This window comes from Leopardus geoffroyi, chromosome X (assembly GCF_018350155.1).
Source record: "Leopardus geoffroyi isolate Oge1 chromosome X, O.geoffroyi_Oge1_pat1.0, whole genome shotgun sequence".
Classification (NCBI taxonomy): Eukaryota; Metazoa; Chordata; class Mammalia; order Carnivora; family Felidae; genus Leopardus; species Leopardus geoffroyi.
In genome coordinates this window covers 89,658,113-89,682,297 of record NC_059343.1, presented here as the reverse complement: position 1 = coordinate 89,682,297, position 24,185 = coordinate 89,658,113, and the positions used below count along the sequence as shown (strand labels likewise).

General features: G+C 34.4%; 1 protein-coding gene across 6 annotated transcripts in view; it reads right to left on the bottom strand.

Annotated features, from left to right (window-relative positions):
* COL4A5 (collagen type IV alpha 5 chain) overlaps positions 1-24,185 on the bottom strand; it is a 247,300-nt gene that overhangs the window by 106,550 nt on the left and 116,565 nt on the right. For all 6 annotated transcript variants that reach the window (XM_045472952.1, XM_045472951.1, XM_045472946.1 and 3 more), the window contains exons 4-17: positions 20,182-20,226; positions 15,215-15,259; positions 15,065-15,127; positions 12,698-12,751; positions 12,334-12,360; positions 10,183-10,263; positions 7,767-7,829; positions 5,837-5,872; positions 5,706-5,747; positions 5,454-5,546; positions 4,214-4,267; positions 4,061-4,117; positions 3,757-3,801; positions 2,171-2,224 (exon numbers count right to left, since the gene is read on the bottom strand). In XM_045472952.1, coding sequence (XP_045328908.1) covers positions 2,171-2,224; positions 3,757-3,801; positions 4,061-4,117; positions 4,214-4,267; positions 5,454-5,546; positions 5,706-5,747; positions 5,837-5,872; positions 7,767-7,829; positions 10,183-10,263; positions 12,334-12,360; positions 12,698-12,751; positions 15,065-15,127; positions 15,215-15,259; positions 20,182-20,226 — 759 coding nt within the window. The remainder of the gene's footprint in view (positions 1-2,170; positions 2,225-3,756; positions 3,802-4,060; positions 4,118-4,213; positions 4,268-5,453; positions 5,547-5,705; positions 5,748-5,836; positions 5,873-7,766; positions 7,830-10,182; positions 10,264-12,333; positions 12,361-12,697; positions 12,752-15,064; positions 15,128-15,214; positions 15,260-20,181; positions 20,227-24,185) is intronic.

Here is a 24,185-nt window from a genome sequence, read left to right as displayed (position 1 = left end):
ATAAAGAAATTGGTACCACTAGAATCAGTTAAAAGCATTATATTTTCTTACATCTAGCCTTGTTTCTTTTCATAAAACTTGTTGAAGGCATAAACTAGATGTAATTTCCATTAGTCACAGATATTTTAGAGCTGATGGATTTAGCTATCATCAGGAACAGCTAATAAATTATAACTGCTTTTGTGAGTTTGCTCTTAGAAACTAATGAAAGACAAATTCAGAAGCAAAACTGTTACTCTTAACCAGTAGCTACTACGGCATGAAAAACACAGTATATAACTGTTATTTTACTGACCAAAACCCAAGGATAGATGTCTCTCTCACACCTGTCTTCTTGTTCTAGACTTGTTCATAGGAACTTTTCATCTATCTAAAAGTTCCTTTTAGTTTAAAGAGTTACTTTGTCCTATCACTTTATTTACTACTTGAAAAAAAAAAAAAACTCTTGTTCTCTGAGTATTTATTATCTTCCTTTATTCTAGCTGTGGTTCTCAGTCCAAGCTTCAAGTTGGATCTAGTTTAGAGATAAACCAACATTAAAATATGCACCCTCCGGGTACATTCAAGTTTGTAACACTTTTTCCTCCTTGCCTGCAGAACAAAGCTTTTCAGTACTAGTTTTCATATAAAGCAATTAGAGACCAGAGAGACTGGAAAACTGGATATTTTGTGATCTGCTATAAACAAGGGAAATGTGTGCTTCATATATTCTTTCAAGGTCACTTTTTTTTCCAAAGTCACTTTTAAAATAAATAACTAAATAAATGACTTCAGTCAGGCTGTATAGCCAAATGGGAAAAAAATGACAAAGAATTAGCCACAGACTTTCAGACAATAATTGCACAGAGAATGGAAATGTTTAGTGTAGACATTCTAAATTCACAGCTACAAGCCTTTTTAGTATGACGACCTCACTAAAATAGTGCTGAATCCACTTTCTGGAGAACAAAAGTTTTGCTGATACATGCTCAAAATAAAGGCACCAACTTTTCACAATGTAAATGCTAAAGTTGAACAATTCTTCATGTATTTCCACCACATGAATTGTGATTTGTGACAATGAACAAAAATTTAGAGGAAATGGTACAAAAGAAAAAGGAGCTATACCAAAAGATGAATAAAGAAGGTATGTTTTGAATACAAAAGCTAGTTATTTATAACTTTTTCATTTAAAACTCAACCTTGGCTTATGTATATATATATACATACATATATATACATATATATATGTATATATATATGTATATATATGTATGTATATATATATATGTATATACATATATACATATATATATGTATATATATATGTATGTATATATATACATATATACATATATATGTATATATATATATGTATGTATATATATACATGCATATGTATGTATATATATACATATATATGTATATGTATACATGTATATATGTATATATACATACATATATGTCTGTATATATGTATACATATATATATACATGTATATATATACATGTATATATACATGTATATATATACATGTATATATATGTATATATATACATATATACATATATACGTATATATATGTATATATATGTATATATATACATATGTATGTATATATATGTATGTATATACATATATACATATATATATACATACAATGGAGTATTACTTGGCAATCAAAAAGAATGAAATGTTGCCATTTGCAACAATATGGATGGAACTAGAGGGTATTATGCTAAGTGAAATTAGCCAGTCAGAGAAAGACAAGTATCATATGACTTCAACAAACATGAGGAATTTAAGATACAAAACAGATGAACATAAGGGAAGGTAACAAAAAAAACAAGGAGGCGGACAAAACATAAGAGACTCTTAAATACAGAGAACAAACTGAGGGTTGCTGGAGGGGTTGTGGGTGGGGATATGGGCTAAATGGGTAAGGGGCATTAAGGAGGACACCTGCTGGGATGAGCACTAGGTGTTATACATAGGGGATGAATCATTGGAATCTACTCCTGAAATCATTAGAGCACTATGTGCTAACTAACTTGGATGTAAATTATAAAACAAATTAAAAACAAACAAACAAACAAACAAACAAATAAATAAATGAACTTCACCTTGGCAGAGAACAGGATTATGTTAAGTAGAATAAAACCAGTCACTTCAAAGTATTAAACTTCTTACCTTTTCTCCATCCCTTCCTGGTTCACCAGGGGAACCAGGATCACCAGGTAAACCCTTTAAAACATAGAGGACAGAATGACATCAGCAAAAATGGTGGAGTAAGAATGTCCAAACATGCTCTCCTCCATAAAAGCAACAAAGAACACCGGCAAAAATGGTCAGAGTCAACTTTTTTGGAAGTTTAGAAATTAGCCAAAGGCTTGCAGCAATCCAGGAAGGTTTGTTGGGGAAAACAAAATAATTGAATCTTGGTAAGAGCACAGAGCTTTCTGGTATTTGAACCTGCTCTATTCCCATCACCCTTCTTCAGCTCCACACAACCTTGAAAGCCAACAGCTCATAATCAAGGTGAATACCAGCACCCTAGCAGCAAATGGAAGGGACAGAACTGGTTGGAGCACTTTCAAAGACCCACTGACAAAGAACTGTAGTGATTTGACCTGTCTGGTGATTGTCTTTATTTGACCTGATTTGAGTTCTCCCAGGGAAAACAGAGAACATCTTTTCCCTGAAGATATCTGTGAAAATCAATCAGAGGTAATTACTAATCATCATGGCTGCCTAAAACATGAAACAAAGACCACAATTGTTCCCAAAAGCTAGGAACTAAGACCCCAAATTTACCTCCCATTAAGCCATTTTATGTTAATTTGTGAATCTAGAGTTTATAAATTGAGGACTGCCTGTTTACCAGAATCATCTGGACACTGATTTATCTGATTTTATTACTTCCAACTTCCAGTCTTGTTAAGAAGTATCCCTTTCTTTCTGAATGGTCTCCAAAATTTTATCAAATTTTGTCCTTGAAAACCTCTTTTAACATTACTGTAGATACTCTTGATACTGAGGTCACTTGAAATAATGTTCCTGGACTTGGACACTTTTATTTTCCTCTTTAATTCATAGTAATTAGAATGATCTGTAAAAACTTTTATTGAAAAAACTTCTGTTCATACAAAACATCGTATGTGAATGTTTTAAGCAGCTTCATTCATAATGGCCCATACCAGAAACAACCAAAATATCCTCCAGTGAGTAAATGAACAACCAAACCTTGATACATCCCTACATTGAAATACTACTCAGCAATAAAGGGAATGAACTATCGATATACAGTACCATGTATAATGCTATGTTAAAGAAACCTGATTCAAAAAGCTATATACAGTATGACTGCATTTAAATGAAATTCTGGAATAGGGAATATCACAGGGATGGAGAACAGATCAATTGCTGCCAGGGGCTTTTGGTGGTAAGGATGGGAGAAGACTACAAAAGAACATTGGGGGAACTTTTGAGGGTGATGTAACTGTTTTTTTTATTATAAAGCTGGTTATACAATTATATGTGTTTGTCAAAACACACAGAACTATACACTGGAAATGGTTCATTTTACTGTATACAAGTTATAGCTCAATAAATCAGATTTAAAATATGAAATAAATTCGTATTCAAAAGAGAAAGTATAATATCAATTCCTGCTATTTCCAAACTCAAGCTTGTTTGCCATCCTGCTTCTCTACCACCACATACAAATGTTGCCATTTTAGGGGGTCAGGTGGGAGGATGGACCTTTATCTACTCACTGGAATTCCTGGCTGCCCATTCTCTCCATCTTTGCCTGGTTTACCCTATAAGAGTCAAAGAAATGCAATAATATAAATTTGTTATTTAGGAAGTATGAGATTAAAGAATATAATAAGTTTTCTTTCTGCCTTGGACTATATATTAAGTAGACTCTTCAGACTTCAATATTATGATAAATAAATGACTACGTCAGTTGTGACATTTTGAGACAAAGAAAGTAGGATTTACGAGGAAAGAATAAAATTACGCACAAACACACATTTAAAATCTTTTGTAAAGAGTATTAATAGTCGTAACACTTACTCTTTTGCCAGGCTCTCCTTGCTCACCTTTCTCACCTTTCACACCACCTGGAGGACCCTGTACACCGAAAAGTAGTTTTACACAGGTTCGTGGAGTGCTATGTATCAATACCAATTTACATTAAATGACTCTAAAGAATTTTAGGCTACTTACCGGAGGACCACGTATCCCTGGAGGTCCAGGAGGCCCTCGGTCACCAGGAAGTCCCTATGCAGTAATAGGGGAAAGGAAAATAACATTAATACTAGAGCTAGCTAAAAACACTTTTAACAAGCTGAACAATGGACTCATGTAGTATAACCAAAGACAATAGGATGTTTCTAATTCAAAGTTGAAATTTGCTAGGCAAAAGAACCAGAGCCATCTTTGCTTACCTCAGTTAATTTCTGATGTGTGCACAAGCCAAGTTTTTAGGTAAATAAAAAGACAACACTTAAAATGAAATTATTAATGGTACATTTTATAAAAAGCAAGAATACCCATAACCAGTCAATATAGGAGCTATATAACACACATCCATTTTGGCAGAGAATTAAATGACCCGATCCATACTGATGGCAGAGTTTCAGTCAATCTGTTCTTTATTAGCATTTAAGTGAAACAAAAATGTACACACTTTGTTCAAGGGTGGGCCACTATACTATAAATGATTTGTATGATCCCATCCACTCTAGTAGATACAAGGTATCAGATAATTATTTCTAAACACAACAAGGGTTTATACAGTAACACTATTTGTCATCTAAGACAATGATGGATCTACTTTACCATGACCTAATTTCATACACAAATGCATTACCCACAATAGCCAAAAATGCAAATGATCCAAATGTCCATCAACTGATGATGCATAAACAAAATGTGGAATATTCACACAAGGGAATATTATTCAGCCACAAAAAGAAATGAAGTACTGATATATGCTACAATAAGAATGAACCCTCAAACAAACTAAGTAGAAGCCAGACACAGAAGATCATGTATTGTATGATTCCATGTATGTGAAGTGATCAGAATAGGTAAATCTACAGAGCCAAAAAGCAGATTAGTGGTTGCCTAGGGCTGAGAGTTTGGGAGGAAATGAAGAGTGACAATAAATAGGTATGGGGTCTTGTAGGGGGTGGTTGAGGAGAATGTTCTAGGATTATACTGTAGTGACGGTTTCACTACCCTGTGAATATACAAAAAAATGGAACGGTACACTTTAAATAGGTGAATTGTGTGGTGTGTAAATTATATCTCAATGAAACTCTTTAAAAATTTTAATTATCTCAAATTCTTGTTATTTTTAAAATACCTTCACATATATAACTATATTCCAGCTTATAATGCATTTTAATGGAAAGCCACTTTTATAGCAAAATGTTCATTGGTTTCCTGTCTACATACTCACCTGATCTCCTTTCTGAAACTCTACATCAATTGGTCTTTTCTGTTCACTGATCTGTCCAGGTGGCCCAGGGGGGCCCTGAAGGCCTTGCTCACCCTGTTTGCAAGATTTAATAAGAAAATAATATTTCATAATTTACACAGACAATAATACAAAACATAAGCTAAGTCAGTGGCAAGAAGAAAAAAGACAAGTTCAAATGATGAGGAAAGGAGAAAACTGAGGGCTGAATAATCAACTTTTTCCTTTACTCACCTTTTCACCCTTGGGTCCTTGGAAATTTAAGCCCATATTCCCCTGAAGAGAGACATTTTAGTTTAAAATCTCACTGACAATAACAAAAAGAATTCATACCAAATAAAAAATGTAAAGAAAAAGAAAATTACCTTTGGTCCTGGAAGTCCTGGTGGACCAGGAGGGCCCTAAGAATAGTAGACACAGAAAAAGAGAAACAGGATATACATTTATTAAAAATTATTTGGCTTCAGGGGCGCCTGGGTGTCTCAGTCGGTTGAGCGTCTGACTTCGGCTCAGGTCATGATCTCGCGGTCCGTGAGTTTGAGCCCCGCGTCGGGCTCTGTGCTGACAGCTCAGAGCCTGGAGCCTGTTTCAGATTCTCTGTCTCCCTCTCTCTCTGACCCTCCCCCGTTCATGCTCTGTCTCTCTCTGTCTCAAAAATAAATAAATGTTAAAAAAAATTAAAAAAAATTATTTGGCTTTAAAAAATTATTTGTTTTCATAAAAAGTGAGGACTGAAAATGCCCTTCAAAATAGTATCTTCCTGTTTTATTCTCACATTTAAATTGATTTTACCAATCTAGATGAATGTGGAGACTTCCTGTACCAGCATACAAGTAGGCAGAGGAAGAAATGCAAGGATGAGTAGAGGCAGAGGGGCAACACCAGTGCCAAAAATAAATACAAAAGTTAATCTCAACAAACATATCAAATTTCTCATATCAGAATTATAGGTAAATGTAGGTGTTACAAGGCAATTAACTCTCTAGTTCTAAAAAGCATGTGTTTCCCTTTTTTAGTTCTGTCTCATTTTTATGTGACCTGACTTTGTATATCTGAGAATGTTTCAAGGCTTGAAAAGTTAGATAGGCATTTGTTTGCCCAAGTATATCACCTCTTGATCTCAATGGATCCATTTATTTACATATTGGACCCTGGTGGCATTTCTAAGACTTTGCTTCACCTGTTGAATCAGGGTTAACTGAAGGAACACTCAGGAATGCAGAGTGCATCAGTTATATAGCCACAAGAGTTGGGGAAACTCAATATGTAATAACACTCGTAGGGTTTACTGATGTTGTAACAATGGAGTCAGGAAAAAGTGCCATAGTCCAGGGTCTCATGCATTGCAGGGTGTCTACAACTAAAATAAACTAAACAAAAGGGTTTTCTAATTCTCCCCAATATATTTCCAGGAAAGCAGAAATCACAATCTTTTCTGGTAGATTCTCTTAGTATTTACCAAATGCTATTTCCTTCAGTCAAGAATAGAGGACCAATTGTCACAAGCAAAATTGTACAATCTATAAAGGGATAATGAAAACTGTCACTTAAATATATGGGACATGAGAGAGTGGCACATGAGAAATTACTTTGACTGAAGTACATTTTTCTTGCCCTTTTAAGAGGGCAATAGTAAAGCTCTAAGTCCAAAGCCTGACTCGAATGAAATCTAAGTATTGCAGGGGCAAAAATACTCAGAATTTAATTACAGGAAAAAATATGAGTGACCATTGAGGTAGTAAAGTAAGAGAACTGGTTGCATACTCAAGGTCTTTACAAGTTGTTGCTTCTTTCCTGAGGTGCACAAATCCTTATCCCACTGCGAAGTGATCCACTATCCTCACCAATCCTGTTTAGTCCCAGGCCCCTTAGAAACAAGAGCCAATTTTTGGGGGGGGGGAATACCTGTTTTTTGTTCCTCTTAAACTGAAAACTGCAGATGGAAGAAACATGTTTCATCAAGTGACTAGAGAATTGCCTGAGAAGACTTAATGAAATGGCCAGAATCAGCTTCAGCACTGACACATCAAGAGGTAACCAACAAGATATTTTATTTTAAATCTTTGCTTTTGTGTACCTCATTTTTCTCCATCTAGAAAATGGAACTATTACTTAGCACATATATTGTTCACCATAACATTGTAAAATATATATATATATATATATATATATATATATATATATATATTATAAGCATTGACAATGCATTCTACTTTCAGGTAACAGAAACAATATTAGTATTCCTATAAGAAGTTTTTTAAAGTAGGAGAAATGAAATTCCAGAAGCAAACTTACCATCAAACCTGGTGGTCCTGGGGGACCAATTGGCCCTGGTAAACCAGTGGGACCAGCTGGGCCCTGTTATAAAGGAAGTGAAGAAAAGGATGAAAAAAAAAAAAACCCTCATTATATCACACAAAGAACTACACTAAATGAGATTTATACTTAAATAACTGCCACAAATTGCTTATACAATTCTATAATTCTGCAGTATTATAAGCAGAATTTTAAAATGTATAAGAATAAAAGGATTAACTACAAAGAAATTCAACTAAACAGAATGGATGCAGCTTTTAGAAAAATTCTGTTTTACAGTGGTAGATAACAAATGTAGGACAAATACACTGTAAGGAAGTTTTACAAAATAAAGTTATAAAGATGGGCATTTAGTGGGGCTTTTATGCTAGAAATGGGAAAGGAAGGGTTACCAGTTTCAAGGTAGCTTCTCTATTTTAAAGGAAAAAATAACTATGTATTTACCAAAGAAAATGAAAACACTAATTTGAAAAGGTATATGCACCCCCATGTTTACTGCAGCATTATTTATAATAACCAAGATATGGAAATAACCGATGTCCATCTATAGATGAATGGATAAAGAAGATGTGGTACACACACACACACACACACACACACACACACAGAGGAATATTCCTCAGTCGTAAAAGGAATGAAATCTTGCCATTTGCAACAACACAGATAGATCTACAGGGTATAATGCTAAGTAAATAAGTCAGTCAGAGAAAGATAAATACCATAGGATTTCAGTCATATGTAGAATTTAAGGAACAAAACAAAGAAAAGAGATAAACAAAAAGGCAGAGTCTTAAATAAAGAGAACTGGTGGTGCCAGAGGGGAGGTACATGGGGTGATGGGTGAAATAAGTGAAGGGGATTAAGAGAACACTTATTGATTATGATAAGCACTGAGTAATGTACAGTTGAATCATTATATTGTACACCTGGAACTAATATAACACTGTATGTTAATAAAAAATTTAATAATAAATTTAAAAAATTAAAGATTTTTAAGAGATGCAAAAAATTAAATTAAATTAAATAAGATTGAATACAAGGAAGGAAGTGAGAATAACTGGAACAACAGATAAGGGAATGATGTAACTATTGTGGAACACAATTTGGCATCTTGAAAAGCTGAAAATTTGACTTCAGTGAACTCCAGCAATTCTATATCTAGGTGTAAATCCTGGATTATTCTGTAATTTAAAAAAATCCCAAAACAACCAAATATTCAATAATAGGAGGCTGGAGAAACAAACTGTAGTATATTCATACAATGGAATGTTATAGGGAAGTAAAACTGAATGAACTATAGCCACAGACAGTAATATGGATGTATCTTAACATATCAAATAGAAAAAGTTGGAGAAAACTACATAAATGTTATATTATTTTCAAGCAAAATTAAACACTCTTGCTTAGAGATATACATATATAAAATAAAACTATCTTTAAGAAGTAATAGAAAACTCAAAATGGTACTTATGTCTTAGTAGAATGCAGAAGGATGTGAGTCCCAAGGGAACCACAGGCTGATTCACAATTATTTGAAATGTTCTAGCTCTCAAATGCTATTTTGGGATCATAGGTGTTCATTTGGTAGTTATGCTTCATAACATACGTATATTTTGAATGTATTCTGCTGCATTTTCAAATATTACATAACAAAAATTTATAAGAGATAAGGGGCAACACTGAGAGTTCTTAAGAGCACATGGATGGGTGATGTCAAGCATGGAATGAGATGGCAGTTACTGAAAAAAGTGCCCGACATTACATCTTAGTAATCAAATATAAGAAAATACTGATTATTTTGGCAAAGGGATCAATCCTTGTGAAATACAAACCTCAAGAAATTGACTACCTGATCTATAAATACTTGAAAAATATTGCTATTTCTATGTGTGTTATCTATAGGCTAAAATAACTTATTTTCTTAAAATTATGCTTGATGTTCACTATGCATAAATTTTATTCCTTCAGGCTTCAAAACATGTTCATGTGTTATGCATAACTAATAGTGTTACAAATGATGTCTTCTAATATCGTAAATGGGAGACCTATGATTTGTATTTTCAATCAGGCCATTTACAATTATCAGGACTACCCCTACTACTTACTGATCCTCACAGCACAAGAATAAGAATACAGAAGCCTATTTCCGCTGTCAAACCCAAAAACAAAAATTTCCATGGAAACCGGATAGAAAGATAAAATAACAAAACAGTCCTTTATAAAACTCTCCCTGGTCTAGATTGCTTTCATTTTCAGGTATGAGGTATATGCGACGTCTATCAAACTTCAGATGATCATTTCTGTAACTAAAACAGAGGGTACTAAAGGCTGAAGAGGAAAAACTGATGCTGTGATTGTATTTAATCAGTAAAGAAGAAAATCACTGGATGCTTACTTGTATTCCAGGAGGACCTGGATATCCTGGATTACCCTTTGGTCCTGGCAGCGATGACATAATTATACTACCTGGTTCTCCCTGAAAGAAATTATCAATGGAAGTTGTAACTAACAGTTACAACACATGAAAACTGGCAAAAGCACAAAAAACGATCTGAGAATTAAATCTGTCACATAAATGTCCTGAGGATTAGGTGATCTCAGTAATTAACATGAATAAATTTACCTTTTAAAGACAAATGGGAAAGTGGCCAAAATACACTGAAGTACAATCAATTTATTAAGCGCCTGTGATACCTTCAGTTACTCATTCATTACAAAAACATTTCTTAAATATTAACATTTGCCAAGAATTGTGTTAGGCTCTGGATACTCAGTAGAGAAGGAGACAAACAAGACCTCTGTCCTCATGTTGCTAACAATATACTGGAGAAATGCAGACCATAACATGTAAACAAATAAGGTGACAAAATGTTCTGTTAAAGGCTATGAAGAAAAAACATGGTACATGATAAAGAAATAGTGGAGGACTAAAATGAATTGCTAATTATGTGATCTGATAGAGGTGCTAATTATTGTTACAATGGCAATCATGATATATAAAGGTATCACATTAACATGTCGTATACCTTAAATGTATACAGTGTTATGTGTCAAATATATTTCAATTAAAAAAAGAAATAGTGATGGAAATCAGTTTGGGTAGTCAAAACAAGGGCAATCTGTGAAGGCAACATACAGGCAGAGATCTAAAGGATAACGAGTCAGCCAGGTGAAAATGGGTAAGAGTACTAGGTAGTTTAAGGAGCATGTGTAAAGGACCCCAAATGTGAAGATTTTGTACATTCAAATAACTTAATGCAGACCCGTGTGATGAGCGAGCCCAGGGAAAAGTGGTTTAAAGAGAAGTCTGGATATGTAGGCAGGGACCAGAATATGCAGGTCTTACAGGCCATGGAGAGGAATGTGGACTTTATCTCAGAGACAGTGGGAAGCCCTGTGAGATTAAACTATTGATTTATGTTTTTAAAAGATCATTCTTGACTACTATATATAGAATAAGTCAGGCTGGGAGGTGACGGGATAGTAGCGAAAAAAAAAAAAAGACTAATTAAGAAGAAGCCATTGCAAGAGTCCAGATGAGACATTATGGTTAGTCTGGTGGCAGTGAGGATGGAGAAAAGTGGATGAATTTAAGATATATTTTATTTATTTATTTATTTATTTATTTATTTATTTATTTGTTTATTTATTTAGAAAGAGAGAGGGAGAGAGCGCTCAAGCAAGGGAGAGGCAGAGGGAGAGGGAGAGGGAGAGAAAGAATCTTAGCCAGGCCCCATGCCCAGTGTGGAGCCCAACGTGGGGCTCAATCTCACAACCATGAGATCATGACCTGAGCTGACATCAAAAGTTGGATGCTAAACCGACTGAGCCACTCAGGCACCCCAAGATATATTTTATAGGCCACATTAACAATATTTAGTGATAGAATGGAATGAGGAGGTGTGTGAAGTTGTAGAAGATGTAAATATTAACTCTCAGGTTTTGGGGGGGTCTAGGTCTACATTGAATGTGTTAATTTGAATGTCTGGGGGATATAAGAGTAGAAGTCAGGGATGCAGTTTAATACATGCATCCAACTCAGAAGAAAAGTCTATTTTAGACTCACTATCCAGTAGCTGGGTAGTAAATAATACCATGAACATTAAGAATATTGCTAGGCATAGAAGAACGTGTCAGAATTGTGTCCTGATACCTGCTGCATAGAATAAAATGAGCTTTTATAGAAGACTGTGTGATGACCAGAAAGACACAGAAGCAAAATCACCAAAAGGTAGTGTCACAGAAGTCAGGGGAAAAGAGCATTTCTAAAGGGAGCAAATGGTCAACTGTATCAAAAGGTAATGGGAATTGAAAGATCAGAAAAGAAATTTGAGTCTTATATACACGTTTACAAGTATAACAGCACACAAAAGATACTTAAAGCCATGGGAACAAAGGAGATTACTTAAGGGTAGCTTGTGTGTACCTGCACAACTTCTAGAAACATCCATTTTAAGACAGAAGTCAGAGACATTATCTGATTGAAGTTGTAGGCTTTTCATATATTTTATTCAAAATGTTTACTTTCCTAGCATGGAATGCTTACCTTCATACCTGGGATCCCAGGAGGTCCCTATTATTAAAAAGAAAAGGATTGTTTTATACATATGAGAGGGGATCGAGCAAAAGAACATACTACTTTCCAAATAGTCAGTTGAGTGGATTACTGTAGGGTCATTCTAAGTACAAAGTATCTTAGAGATGACATTTATATGAAATACAATGGAATCCTTACATTTACCCAGCACAGAGCTATACTACCAACTTTTTTTTCCTAAAAATCTTCTTATAGTTTACTAGTTTAAAATGTACTAACTTTGCTCCACATGAACACAGTGAGCTCACTTTCTACCCTTCTGCTTCTTCTGTCAATTCCTGTGTTCATTATAATCCTAAATTTTATAACTTACTGGAGGACCCTGTAAACCAGGAAAACCGGTAATGCCTGGAAATCCACGTTCTCCCTAGAAGGAGTTAAAAAGAAAGAGTAATGGAGGAACAAGAAACAAAACATAACTATACCAACAAACAATGACTTACTAAAAAGATTTCGGTTAAAAGGCATTTTGAAACATGCCAGATTGCCAAAAATTCATTAGCTTTCCTTTTCCAATTACTTCAGTATCAACTGCCCATATCAATTCAACCTTCTAAGATACTTTTATCCCTACTCATCAATCCCAATCAGAAATAAAGAAAAAGATCTTCTACCCTAGTCATTTTCTTCTGACAAATCCATTTTGAGACAATCACACCACAGATTCCTGGTCATCATCACATTTAATAGTTAATGATTTATCTCAATTTCCTGCCCATGTATTATATAGATCCTTATTTTAACTGCCCCATTGCATTATTCTTTTATTGTAAACTATTTCAAATTATTTTTGTAAAGAGGAAAAGATGGTAAGAGAGAATGCCATTAATATCACCAAGAGGACAATAATAGCAATAGTTCTAGCAATCGCAGGTCATTATGTTTTCTAGGCACCCAGTTTTTCTCACTCACTATTGTAAAGTAGTAATATAGACATTTGGTTTAGAAAACAAAAGCTAAAATTGCTGTAGAAGAACCCCAATGCAACCTCCTTTCTAATACCTACATGCCATGGTAATCCTAGAGACATCTTTGTCAGAGGCTTAAAAGAGCAAAATTATTACAGCTCTGTGCCTTTGAGTTATTGTCCAGTACTCCTCTCTCCATCACTTTTTACATATGGAAAAAATTGGCCCAGAGAGAAAGGAAGTGGCCTGCCTATCAAGTTTAGAAGACAGAAAACCAAAGAACCCATATATTCTGATTCCATCTCTAGAGCTCATTCTATTAGTTACATAGTAAAGAATATTAAAAAAATTAATCTGAAAGTATACATAATGAATCCATCTAGAACATTTTTTGCTCACATAATTGGGGGCCTCAAACACAAAGTAATCATGACATCTGCTAAGGTGCTGCTTTACAAAAAAAAGAAAAAGATCCCTTTAATGATATGGCATGCTATATACATTGTTGACACATTGGTCTTCAAATTTACAACTTTGGCTAGTGGTTTGTTGCTCAAGGCAGGCTGGCAAGCAAACAAACAAATAACCAGAATAGACACAAGAATGTAACCCATTTTAACAGCAATGTTCCATGCAAACTAACTCCACGCAGGTAAGTTTGTCCCAGCTGAAATGAAGAACACAAGTAAGCCTCACAAATCCAAAATAAAAAATTTATTATTGTTGTTGTTATTATTATTATTATTATTGGCTATTATTATTGTTATTGTTGTTATTGTTGGTGGTAGTGTTGGTAAGGGTCACATGATTTGAAGAAAAGTTGGAGGTAAAAATAACTTTATTGCCTTCAAGTATATACTACAATAATTATCACAAAATATAGCCTTCATGATACAAAATAGTTTGTTCAAGTTATTTTAAATATGTACCCTATATAAAATCTAACACATGCCATTAGCTACAAAATCTAGGATATTTCATGAACAGTTCCATAAAGTATCATGTGCAGAATGGAAAATGCTGAAAGGATATACAGAAAATAATAACATATTGCATTAATGTATAGGAAAAGGAAAAAAGTAAGGGAATAAGATATAAACTATCAAAAAAGCAAATTTTCCTCATTGTTTTTCCTTGCTATCACTTTATGATAAACCCAAACAGCTGATGAAACACAAGAAAAATGGTCATGAAAAAATGTTTTATCATATGTAAAGTTTTATTTTTCTTTTTAAATTGTTAAATTCATCATTTTTGCTGACAGGGAAGAATTTCTGTTTTCATACTAATAGTTTATAGTAAAAATTGATGTGCTGTATTATAGGTAGATTTTTAGGATTTTTCTTAGGGATGTTATTAGGCAAGGTCAAAAAATGTTTTAAACATGAACTTTTGAGAACTTACATTGTACCTAGTTTTTAAAAAAGGCAAAGCTAATGAATGACACTCACAAGTATTACTCTTAACAACTGATGTAATATTTGAAACATATATATCCTAATTCCTTTTTAACTCTCACCCTAGTTTACACTAAAGTCAAAACAGGATTCAATAAAATAACTTTCAATCCAATGCAATATCACAGCTGAATACACGTGTTTAAAGAATTACTGATGTTTTAATATATTGAAAATGTTAACTCAGAACATATCCTATGTATGTTCTAGACCTGTAGCTACTATATCACCAACATTCTTCATATTGATTTCATCAAATTTTAAAATCTATTTTTATCAAGCATATTGCCTAAGATTAAGTTGAAGAAATCTCACCTTGGTTCCATTGCATCCTGGGATACCTTGAGGTCCTGGGGCTCCATCGTGGCCTGGCATTCCCTTTGAAAAGAGATATAACACATGTATAATATTTCTTTTAGATTACTTTTTAAGGGATCTTCAATTAAGAAGCCAAATTCTACTTACAGGAAGACCTGGTGTCCCTGGAAATCCAGGAAGTCCAGGAGGACCCTATAATTAGAAATAAATTCCTTGAACCAAACAACAATCAGTACGAGTATCATTATATTCTACCCAAAGGAATTATAAAAATTACATTTAGAATAGCAATGGACAAATGTGTCTCATTGATTATTAGCATTCATTCTTGCTATAGAAAAAAGCTCCTACACATGTTTAAAAGTCTCTTTTATAGGAAACTATAGAAGCAACTCCTATTTGAGGGAGCATTGTCTTCACTGCACTTAGCAGGAGCAGGCAAATTAGTGGAAGAAATGTCTTTTCTAAAAGATAAAGCAGTTCTGCCAGGTTGGTGATGAATACTGAATTTAGCAGGGGATGGGTAAGTGGCAAATATATCTGCTCCTGAGAATATCAATGTGATCACTCCAAAAATTCTTCAATCAAATTTACCTGTCAGAATTGGCACAAATACAAGTTTGACAATATTCTTTGTAGGTGAGGCTCTGGGAAAAGGTACTCCTATACACAGCTAATGGGATTCAAACACCACGGAGAGAAATTTGAAATATCTAGCAAAATTACACATTTTTACCCTTTGAAGCAACCCATTTCTAAAAACCTATCCAAAGGTACACTAGAAATTAGGAAACAAAATCAGAATTGAAAGGTTGTTGAATGCAACACTGTTATAACTGAAGTTTGGAAATGACCATATAACCATAATTATAGCTAAACACTAGAAATGATAGGGACATAACTAAATAAATTATGGTATGTCCACACGTTAGCCAATGCAGCTTTTAAAAAGAATGAGAAAAATCTATGTACACTGAAACGTGTAGTTATCTCCAGGACATAATATTAAGTAAAAGAAACGAAGTATAAGTAGTGTATAGAATATGCTACATTTTTATGAGAAGGATGGTGATTCAAAACAATGAAAAGATATACCAAAAATAGTAAAAATGATTACCTGTGGGGGAAAGAGGAAAAAGAATTAGGGGATGGCAAGAATGGGTGGGAAGCATCTCTGATTATACCACTGTTAAACAACAATGTAAATATTTTAAATAATTAAAGGTAAAAATTTAGAAGAGGTAAAAATATTATTAAAAATTGAAAACAAACTGAAACTGGTGAACCTAATATAAACCAAGTTGTTGACATAAACCATACAAAGAAAAAAATTACTTTAAGTGCCTCTAAAACATATTTTGACTGCACTTTCTTAGTGAAATTAGTCCATTCAAAGAGGAAAAAAGAACAGCAAAGAAATAATTAATGGCATTTAAAAATTCTATTATTACTATTAAAATTGAAATTGCTATTTTGTTCACTTGCAAATTGCTATTTTGAAGCTATCATAGGCATATTGTAAGATAAAGAAAATAACAAATTATATTAATGCTATTAGGAAACAAGATTTTCATCACAGGGAGGGAAAGGTGGTGAAGTGAGGGAGAGTAAGTATACAAATCTCTTTTCATTTTATTTATTTTTTTTAACGTTTATTTATTTTTGAGACAGAGAGAGACACAGCATGAACGGGGGAGGGGCAGAGAGAGAGGGAGACACTGAATCGGAAGCAGGCTCCAGGCTCTGAGCCATCAGCCCAGAGCCCGACGCGGGGCTTGAACTCGCGGAACCGCGAGATCGTGACCTGAGCTGAAGTCGGACGCTTAACCGACTGAGCCACCCAGGCGCCCCTGATCTCTTTTCATTTTAAATTTCAATTGGAAGTAATAATATAAGCTCATGATATTTTTTTCTCTTTAAAAAATACATATTTCCTAATTTTGTCAACTGAAAAGACATAAAATCAACTGACCACCAGTAACCATGAAAACCCCTAACACCAGACGGTAGCATCTAAATCACATCTTTCACTAAAGAAGAACCTAAAATCAGATATATGGTCACTTTCAGATTTGGAGAGTAAATGTACAAAATGAGCCTGAAGAGCCTTGTGTCAGAGAGCAAGGAAATTACCAAAGGTCAATAGAGTTTGTCAACAGGACACAGGAGAGGGGCCAGCCAACTTAAAGGGGCTGCCACAGGCCAAAGATAGGAGAATTTTGGCTTCAAAAATAATAATGAGTAAAATTGATTTAACCACATAAATTCCACATGTTTATAATGATAAAATTCTATAAACCTTCCTGACCATCACTCAAAATTGCTGGTGTACTAACTCATTACCCTATTAGAATAATTCATTGCCCCATTACAATTCCAGCTGATAAATTAGAATTCTAGCTGATAAAAGATTCATAGAATTTTTAAAATCTCCATTTTGCACCTCTGAACAAAAAAGTAGATCTGGGCAAAGATCATCAATGACTACTAAACCACTGGATCAAAAGTTGATGGGGAAATTTTGGTGGCAAAATCAGGCTCATATACTGAACCACTGATCAAACTTAATAAAAGAAAAGTGGGATAACAGATATTTGTGCAAGAAGATGTAATTCAATAGTAAATACACAGCACTACATACAAAGTATTCTTTTTTCTGTTTTCTTTAATTTTTTGCAGTATAATTTATGTATAGTATAATGCACAAATCTTAAGTGCACAGCTGTTTCTATATCCCCAGAAAGTTCTCTAGTTAGTGCCTCTTGCAAGGCAACCTCCAGTCTGTAGGAAATATTGGGGACAGAGGAACAATTTAAATGACATCATGAAGAAACAATCAGTCAGATCAAGAATGTAGAATGTAGGTGCCTGGGTGGCTCAGCTGGTTAAGCGTCCAACTTTGGCTCAGGTCACAATCTCACAGTTCATGGGTTCAAGTCCCACGTTGGGCTCTGCACTGACAGCTTGTGGTCTGGAGCCTGCTTCAGATTCTGTGTTGCCCTCTTTCTCTCTGCCCCTCCCCCGCTCCCACTCTGTGTCTCTCCCTCTCAAAAATAAACATTCAACAAGAATGTAGAATGCAGTAGAATACAAATGACCCAGTTTCTCTAATAGCATAATAAAAGAGTTTTAAGAAACATAGAAACCAAATGTAATATGTGAAGCTTGAACAAACCAGTTGTAAAAAGACATTCATCTTTGAGACAACTGAGGAAATCTGAATAAGGACTGAGTTTTCAAGTATATTTGAAAAATTATTGCTAATCTTTTGAGGTGTAATAATAGTATAGCGGTTATGTGGTTATCAGTTGGAGTAACATATTGAAATATGTATTCATTGGTGGAATGGCTGATATGAGGGATTTACCTAAAAATATTCCAAAAAAATAGTGTGTGTGTGTGGGGGGGGGGATAGATGAAACAAATTTGTCAAACTGTTGCTAACTTTTGAAGCTGAGTGATGGGTACCTAGAGGTTCATTGTATTATAATCTCTGTACATTTGGGTATGCTTAAAAATTTCCATAATAATAAATCTTTTAAAATTTGCATGTCAAGAGTTGCCACTGAGCTGAGACATAAGGATGCAGGAACTATCAGGCTACCTATTCCTAAGCACTTCTGAAGTTCTAGTTGAGGGACATGGACTACTCAGGCACTCCTAGACACTTGCAAAGGGAATTGAGAGAATGGACAAGTTTTTTTTTTTTTTTTTTTTTGAGTCTCAGAAGAGCTTATGACATAGTTAATGGTAGCTGTAGTTATTTAAGAGATATATTATGATTCTCAGGAAAAGCTTCAATAGTCTATTGCTATCCACTTATTACACAATAACACAGAAACACATCTGCTAATAAAACCAAGGGTTTTGAGTTTCTTCCCTGATTTTCCAGGTCCTTACAAACACCAGGCATGAGTAGCACATAAGGTAAGCTACATGTTGTTAAGAAGTATAAAGCAAATAGGATGTTTTAGTGTTTACGTAAAATTTGTACATCCACTAAATTTTTGGAGATCAAGGGATCAGAATGTTTTAACTGTCTTTGTCACATAAACAGACATGCTATGTCATCACCCACGTACTTTAATTTATACTTGTATAAGTATACTCATCAATCTATGAACACAGAATTTTAGAGCTAAAAGACATCTTTGACTCTCTAATTTAACAAATGAGAAACTGAGGCTCAGAAAAGTTAAGTATGATTTTCCAAAAGCCAGGACTATTTTTGAACTATAGTTTCCTCCCAGCTCTAAAACACACTGAAAGATATATTTCTACCTGAAACCTTTTCAGAAAAATTACACTAAATGTGTACTTCCATTTTGAGACACATCCTGATTTTCAGAACATTAAAATGAAAAAAGTATACATCTTAGAATTGAGAAAACATTGTATACTTCCAAAGTAGTTTTCTTTTAAGCTTATTGATTTATTTTCAGAGAGACAGAGAAAGCAAGCAGGGGAAGGGCAGAGAGAGGGAGAGAGAATATTGAGGCTCCACACTCTTAGCACAGAGCCCAAGACGGGGCTCAAACTCACAAACTGTGAGATCACGACCTGAGCCAAAACCAAGAGTTCGACACTTAACCGACCAAGCCACCCAGGTGCCCCCAAAGTAGTTTTTTTTTTAACACAGTGGTTTAAATTAGTGCTTCCCAAACTGACAGTCTTCAAGATACACAAAGAAAGTTATAATATTTGTACATGGTACACTGGGAAGGATATACAACCTGCAGTGATTGGCCCTCTGAACCCAGAGGACTGAGATGATCACAAGGTTGGGAAGTTATGTTTAAGTCAGTTGTAAGATATACATATTTTTAATAAATTGACAAATTGCTAGGATTTAGCACTTTTGTATTTCTTGTCCACATAAAGTAATTTAAAATTTTGGTACATTAGTTTAAATAGACACCTGGATATATAGATAACTGCCAAAATAATAAAGAAAGGCTAATTGTAGGCATATGCCAATTCTTACCTTTAACTTTTTAAAAACTATTTCTGTTTTCATTTTAATAGGAATCTTTTCCAGTTGTCTCATAACACTTTGTTTGCTTTTTCTCTGTCTTGACCAACAAAACATTTGATATACAGCCAATATCACTTACTCTGATCCCTTTTGGTCCTGGTGGCCCTGGAATTCCATCATCACCCTGAAAAATACAACAGATTTAGTTCTTGTTTCTCCAAAAATAACCCTCAAATAACTAATTTTAGAGTATGACAATAAGAGACTTAAATTTTTGTGAATCTTTGTGAAAGTGAGAAACTTACTTACCCAAGGAAGAAGCATTTATTATTGAGACTGAAAGCACCTTATTTTTTATCATATAGAAAATAAGAAAGGTCTTGGGGTGTCTGGGTGGATCAGTTGGTTGTGCTTCTGACTTCAGCTGGGGTCATGATCTCACAGCTTGTGAGTTCAAGCCTCGCGTTGGGCTCTGTGCTGATAGTTTGGAGCCTGGAGCCTGCTTTGGATTCTGTGTCTTCCTCTCTTTCTGACCCTCCCCTATTTGCATTCTGTCTCTCTCTCAAAAATAAAAACATTAAAAAATCTATAAAAGAGTAAGAAAGGTCTTTATTTACTGAGAAAACTGCTGATATGTAGTAGAAACTTTGTACCTGACCTGTAAAATTAATTATGAAAATCATACAAGACAAAGATGTAGTGGTAGTGATACTCCTCAAATCATTTATGCATAAGGAAAATACAAGCTGAAAATCTGGGCATTTTCTATATATTTTTTAAACATTATTTTTAAAATTTTATTATATCTTCTTTTAATGTTTTATATTTGGGAGAGAGAGAGTGCAAGCGGGGAAGGGGCAGAGAGAGAGGAGGACAGAGGATCCCAAGTGGGCTCTGCGCTGATAGTGGAGAGCCTGATGCAGGGCTCCAACGCATGAACCCTGAGATCATGAACTCAGCCAAAGTCAGATGCTCAACCACTCAACCAACTGAGCCACCCAGGCGCCCCAGGCAGTTTCTATATTATGTCAATCTGCTGCCATGCTGGTAATAAATGACATCATCTGAGCCTAAGTACATGCTGCTCTTGAGTTTGCTGTTCTAAACCTTTGCTTTGTTTTATAAGGCACTTTCTACAGGAAGAGCTTAGGAAAGAACAAGAACAAACCAGACACTCCTTTCTAGCTTCTTCTGTTGACTGTAAACAAAAGAGGCTGACCACATGTGTGTTAATCTATTTACCCATTTCTAGTTACAATTGCATTGCTGAGAATTTGAGGTTTTGTCTCACTAAGTTTTTATTAACTAGTTTTTTAGAATAAAGAAAACCCAATTCTGCTCCAAAAGATGGGAATTTCAGTGGAACATATAAGCTAGTAGGCCACCACCTGAAGCGTTTAGACAGATTTTATTAAACTGAGACATCTTGCTTTACACAAGTGGTTTCTAAATCACACAACTCACAACCTTAGAGGCTCCACTGGGGGTTCCTTGATGCTTATGTCACTACCCGCTTTCAATCAGCGCAGCTTTGTTTTTATGTTTTATGTGGGGCTTCCAGGAAAAGCTTCATTTGGGAAAAGGGTTACCTGGTATATTAGTTTCTTATGCTGTTTTTATAAATTACTACAAACTTAGTGGCTTAAACCAACACAACCTTACTGTTCTGGAAGTCAGAAGTATGACAGTGGTCTCAGTGGCAGAACACTGTTGCTTTCTGGAGGTTCTAGGAGGATAAATCCATTTCGTTTCTTCCAGCTTCTAGAACAGCCAGCCTTCCTCAGCTCTTCAATCTTCAAAGCCAGCTATGGTTGAATGAATCTTTCTAACACTGCATCACTCCTACACTGATTCTTCTGCCTCCCTCTTCCACATTTAAAGGACTCTTGTGATTATACTGGGCCCACCTAGATAATCCAGAATAATCTCTGTGGTTGAAGACCAGCTGATAAGCAAATTTAATTTCATCTGCAATCTTAATTTTGCTTGTCTATATAAACTAACATATTCACAAATCCCAAGGATTAGGTCATGGACATCAATTAGGGGATGGGCATTATTCTGTCTACTATCCTTAACTTTTTAAAAAGTTTAATAATCTCTTTCCACAACAGACTCATCTCTAAGGAGATTAAAGTAAATCCAATTGTATTTTATTTTATTTTATTTTTTTTAAATATTAAATTTATTGTGAAATTGGTTTCCATACAACACCCAGTGATCATCCCAACAGGTGCCCTCCTCAATCCAATTCTATTTTAAAAAAAAGGAGAAGACTGCTTAATGAATCTTTTTGGGTCTTTCCACAAAAGGCAGGTATAAGACAAAGATTCCTTAATGTTGTACTGGTTGTACTAACCAACATGGTTAAATAAGAGGCAGATAATAGAGGTACAAAAATTGGAAAGGATGAGGCAAAACTACCACTAAAAGCAAATAAATGATTGTATGAGTGGAAACTCAAGAAAATTACATGAAAACCACTATAATCAATAAGGTAACTCAGGAAGATAACTGTACACAAAATTAATATGAGAAAATAAATAGCTTTCTTATATACCAACTACCAGTTAGAAAACATAATGGAATAAAATATACAGTTTACAGTAGCAAAAGCAGGATAAAATATTTGGGGATAAACTTAAGAGATGTGCAAGATTCATAAGAAGAAAAGGTTAAAACGTTTCTGAAGTTCAAAATGGGAAATAAGAACAAATGGAAAGGCATTCCATGTTCTTGGATAATAGGAGTCAACATAAAAAATGATCAATTCTCAATAAATTTAGTTAAAATTTGACACAATAAACAGAAATAACATGAGTTTTGAAAAGACAACTAGATAAGGTGACTCTAAAGTTCATATGGAAAAATAAATAAGCAAGAACATTCAGTAAAATTCTGGGGAAAAAAGAGCAGTAAGGGGACGCTAGCGCTGTCAGATACAAAAATACAGCATAATACATCAATAATTAAAATAGTTTGGTTCTGACATTGGAATAAACATATCATTGGAAGAGTATGGAAGGTCTAAAACAAGTGCGTATATTCACATGATTTTGGTTTATAATGAAAGTGGCACTGCAAATCAATGGGGAAGTTTACATTGGGACATACTTGTGAGGACATTTGTAAAAAAATAAACATGGAACTTACATCACAAACCGCACACCAGGATGAATTAGAAATAGATAAAATATTTACATGAAATGAAACTATTAATATACTTGGATAAAACATGCGAAAATTATTTTATAATCTTACAGTGGGGAAGGCATTTCCTACTCAAAATTCAAAAGCCATAAAGGATCCCTGAAAAACACAGATATACAAAAATATACACACACACGCACATACTCAGCAAAGACATGACCACCTAGGGGAAATAACTGCAACTCACAACACAGACCAAGGGTAATCTCCCTAATGTATAAATAGCTCATTAACATATAAAATTACCAATAATACAGTAGAAAAATGGGCAAATGATATGAAGACAGTTCACAGAAAACACAAATGATTCTTATACCTATGAAAAGATCCTTAATCTCACTCTTAATGAGAGAAATGCAATCTAAAAGCATTGAAAGACCATTTTCATCTATCAGATTGACAAAAAGTCAAATCTCATAATAGGGTTGGTGAAACTATAGGGAAATTGATCTTCCTGTATATTGCCAAACCAAGGATAAGTCATATAACTTCTTGGGGGGCAATTTGGCAATATCCATAAAAATACATAAAAACATGTACCCTCCTTATGGTAATCTTACAGAGATAATCCCCTATTGGGGAAAGGAAGTCTATTAAAATTATACATCTTAGCAGCACTGTTTGTAGTGGCAAAAAACTGAAAATTATTTAACTAATCATCAATAGGGGACTGGCTTAATAAATTATGGTTTATACATGCAGTGGAATACAATCAAGTTATAAAAGATAATGAGGAAATTCTGTGTGTACTGACATGAGATGTCTACAATATATATTAAGTGAAAAACAAAGGCCAAACATGTTTAATATGCTACCAGTTTATAAACAAACGTAGGTAAAAGTGCGTCTGTGTGTATATAAGCATGTATGTGCATGTATATATTTGTATCTGTGTGAATATCCATAAAAATTATTGAGCATATTCACAAGAAA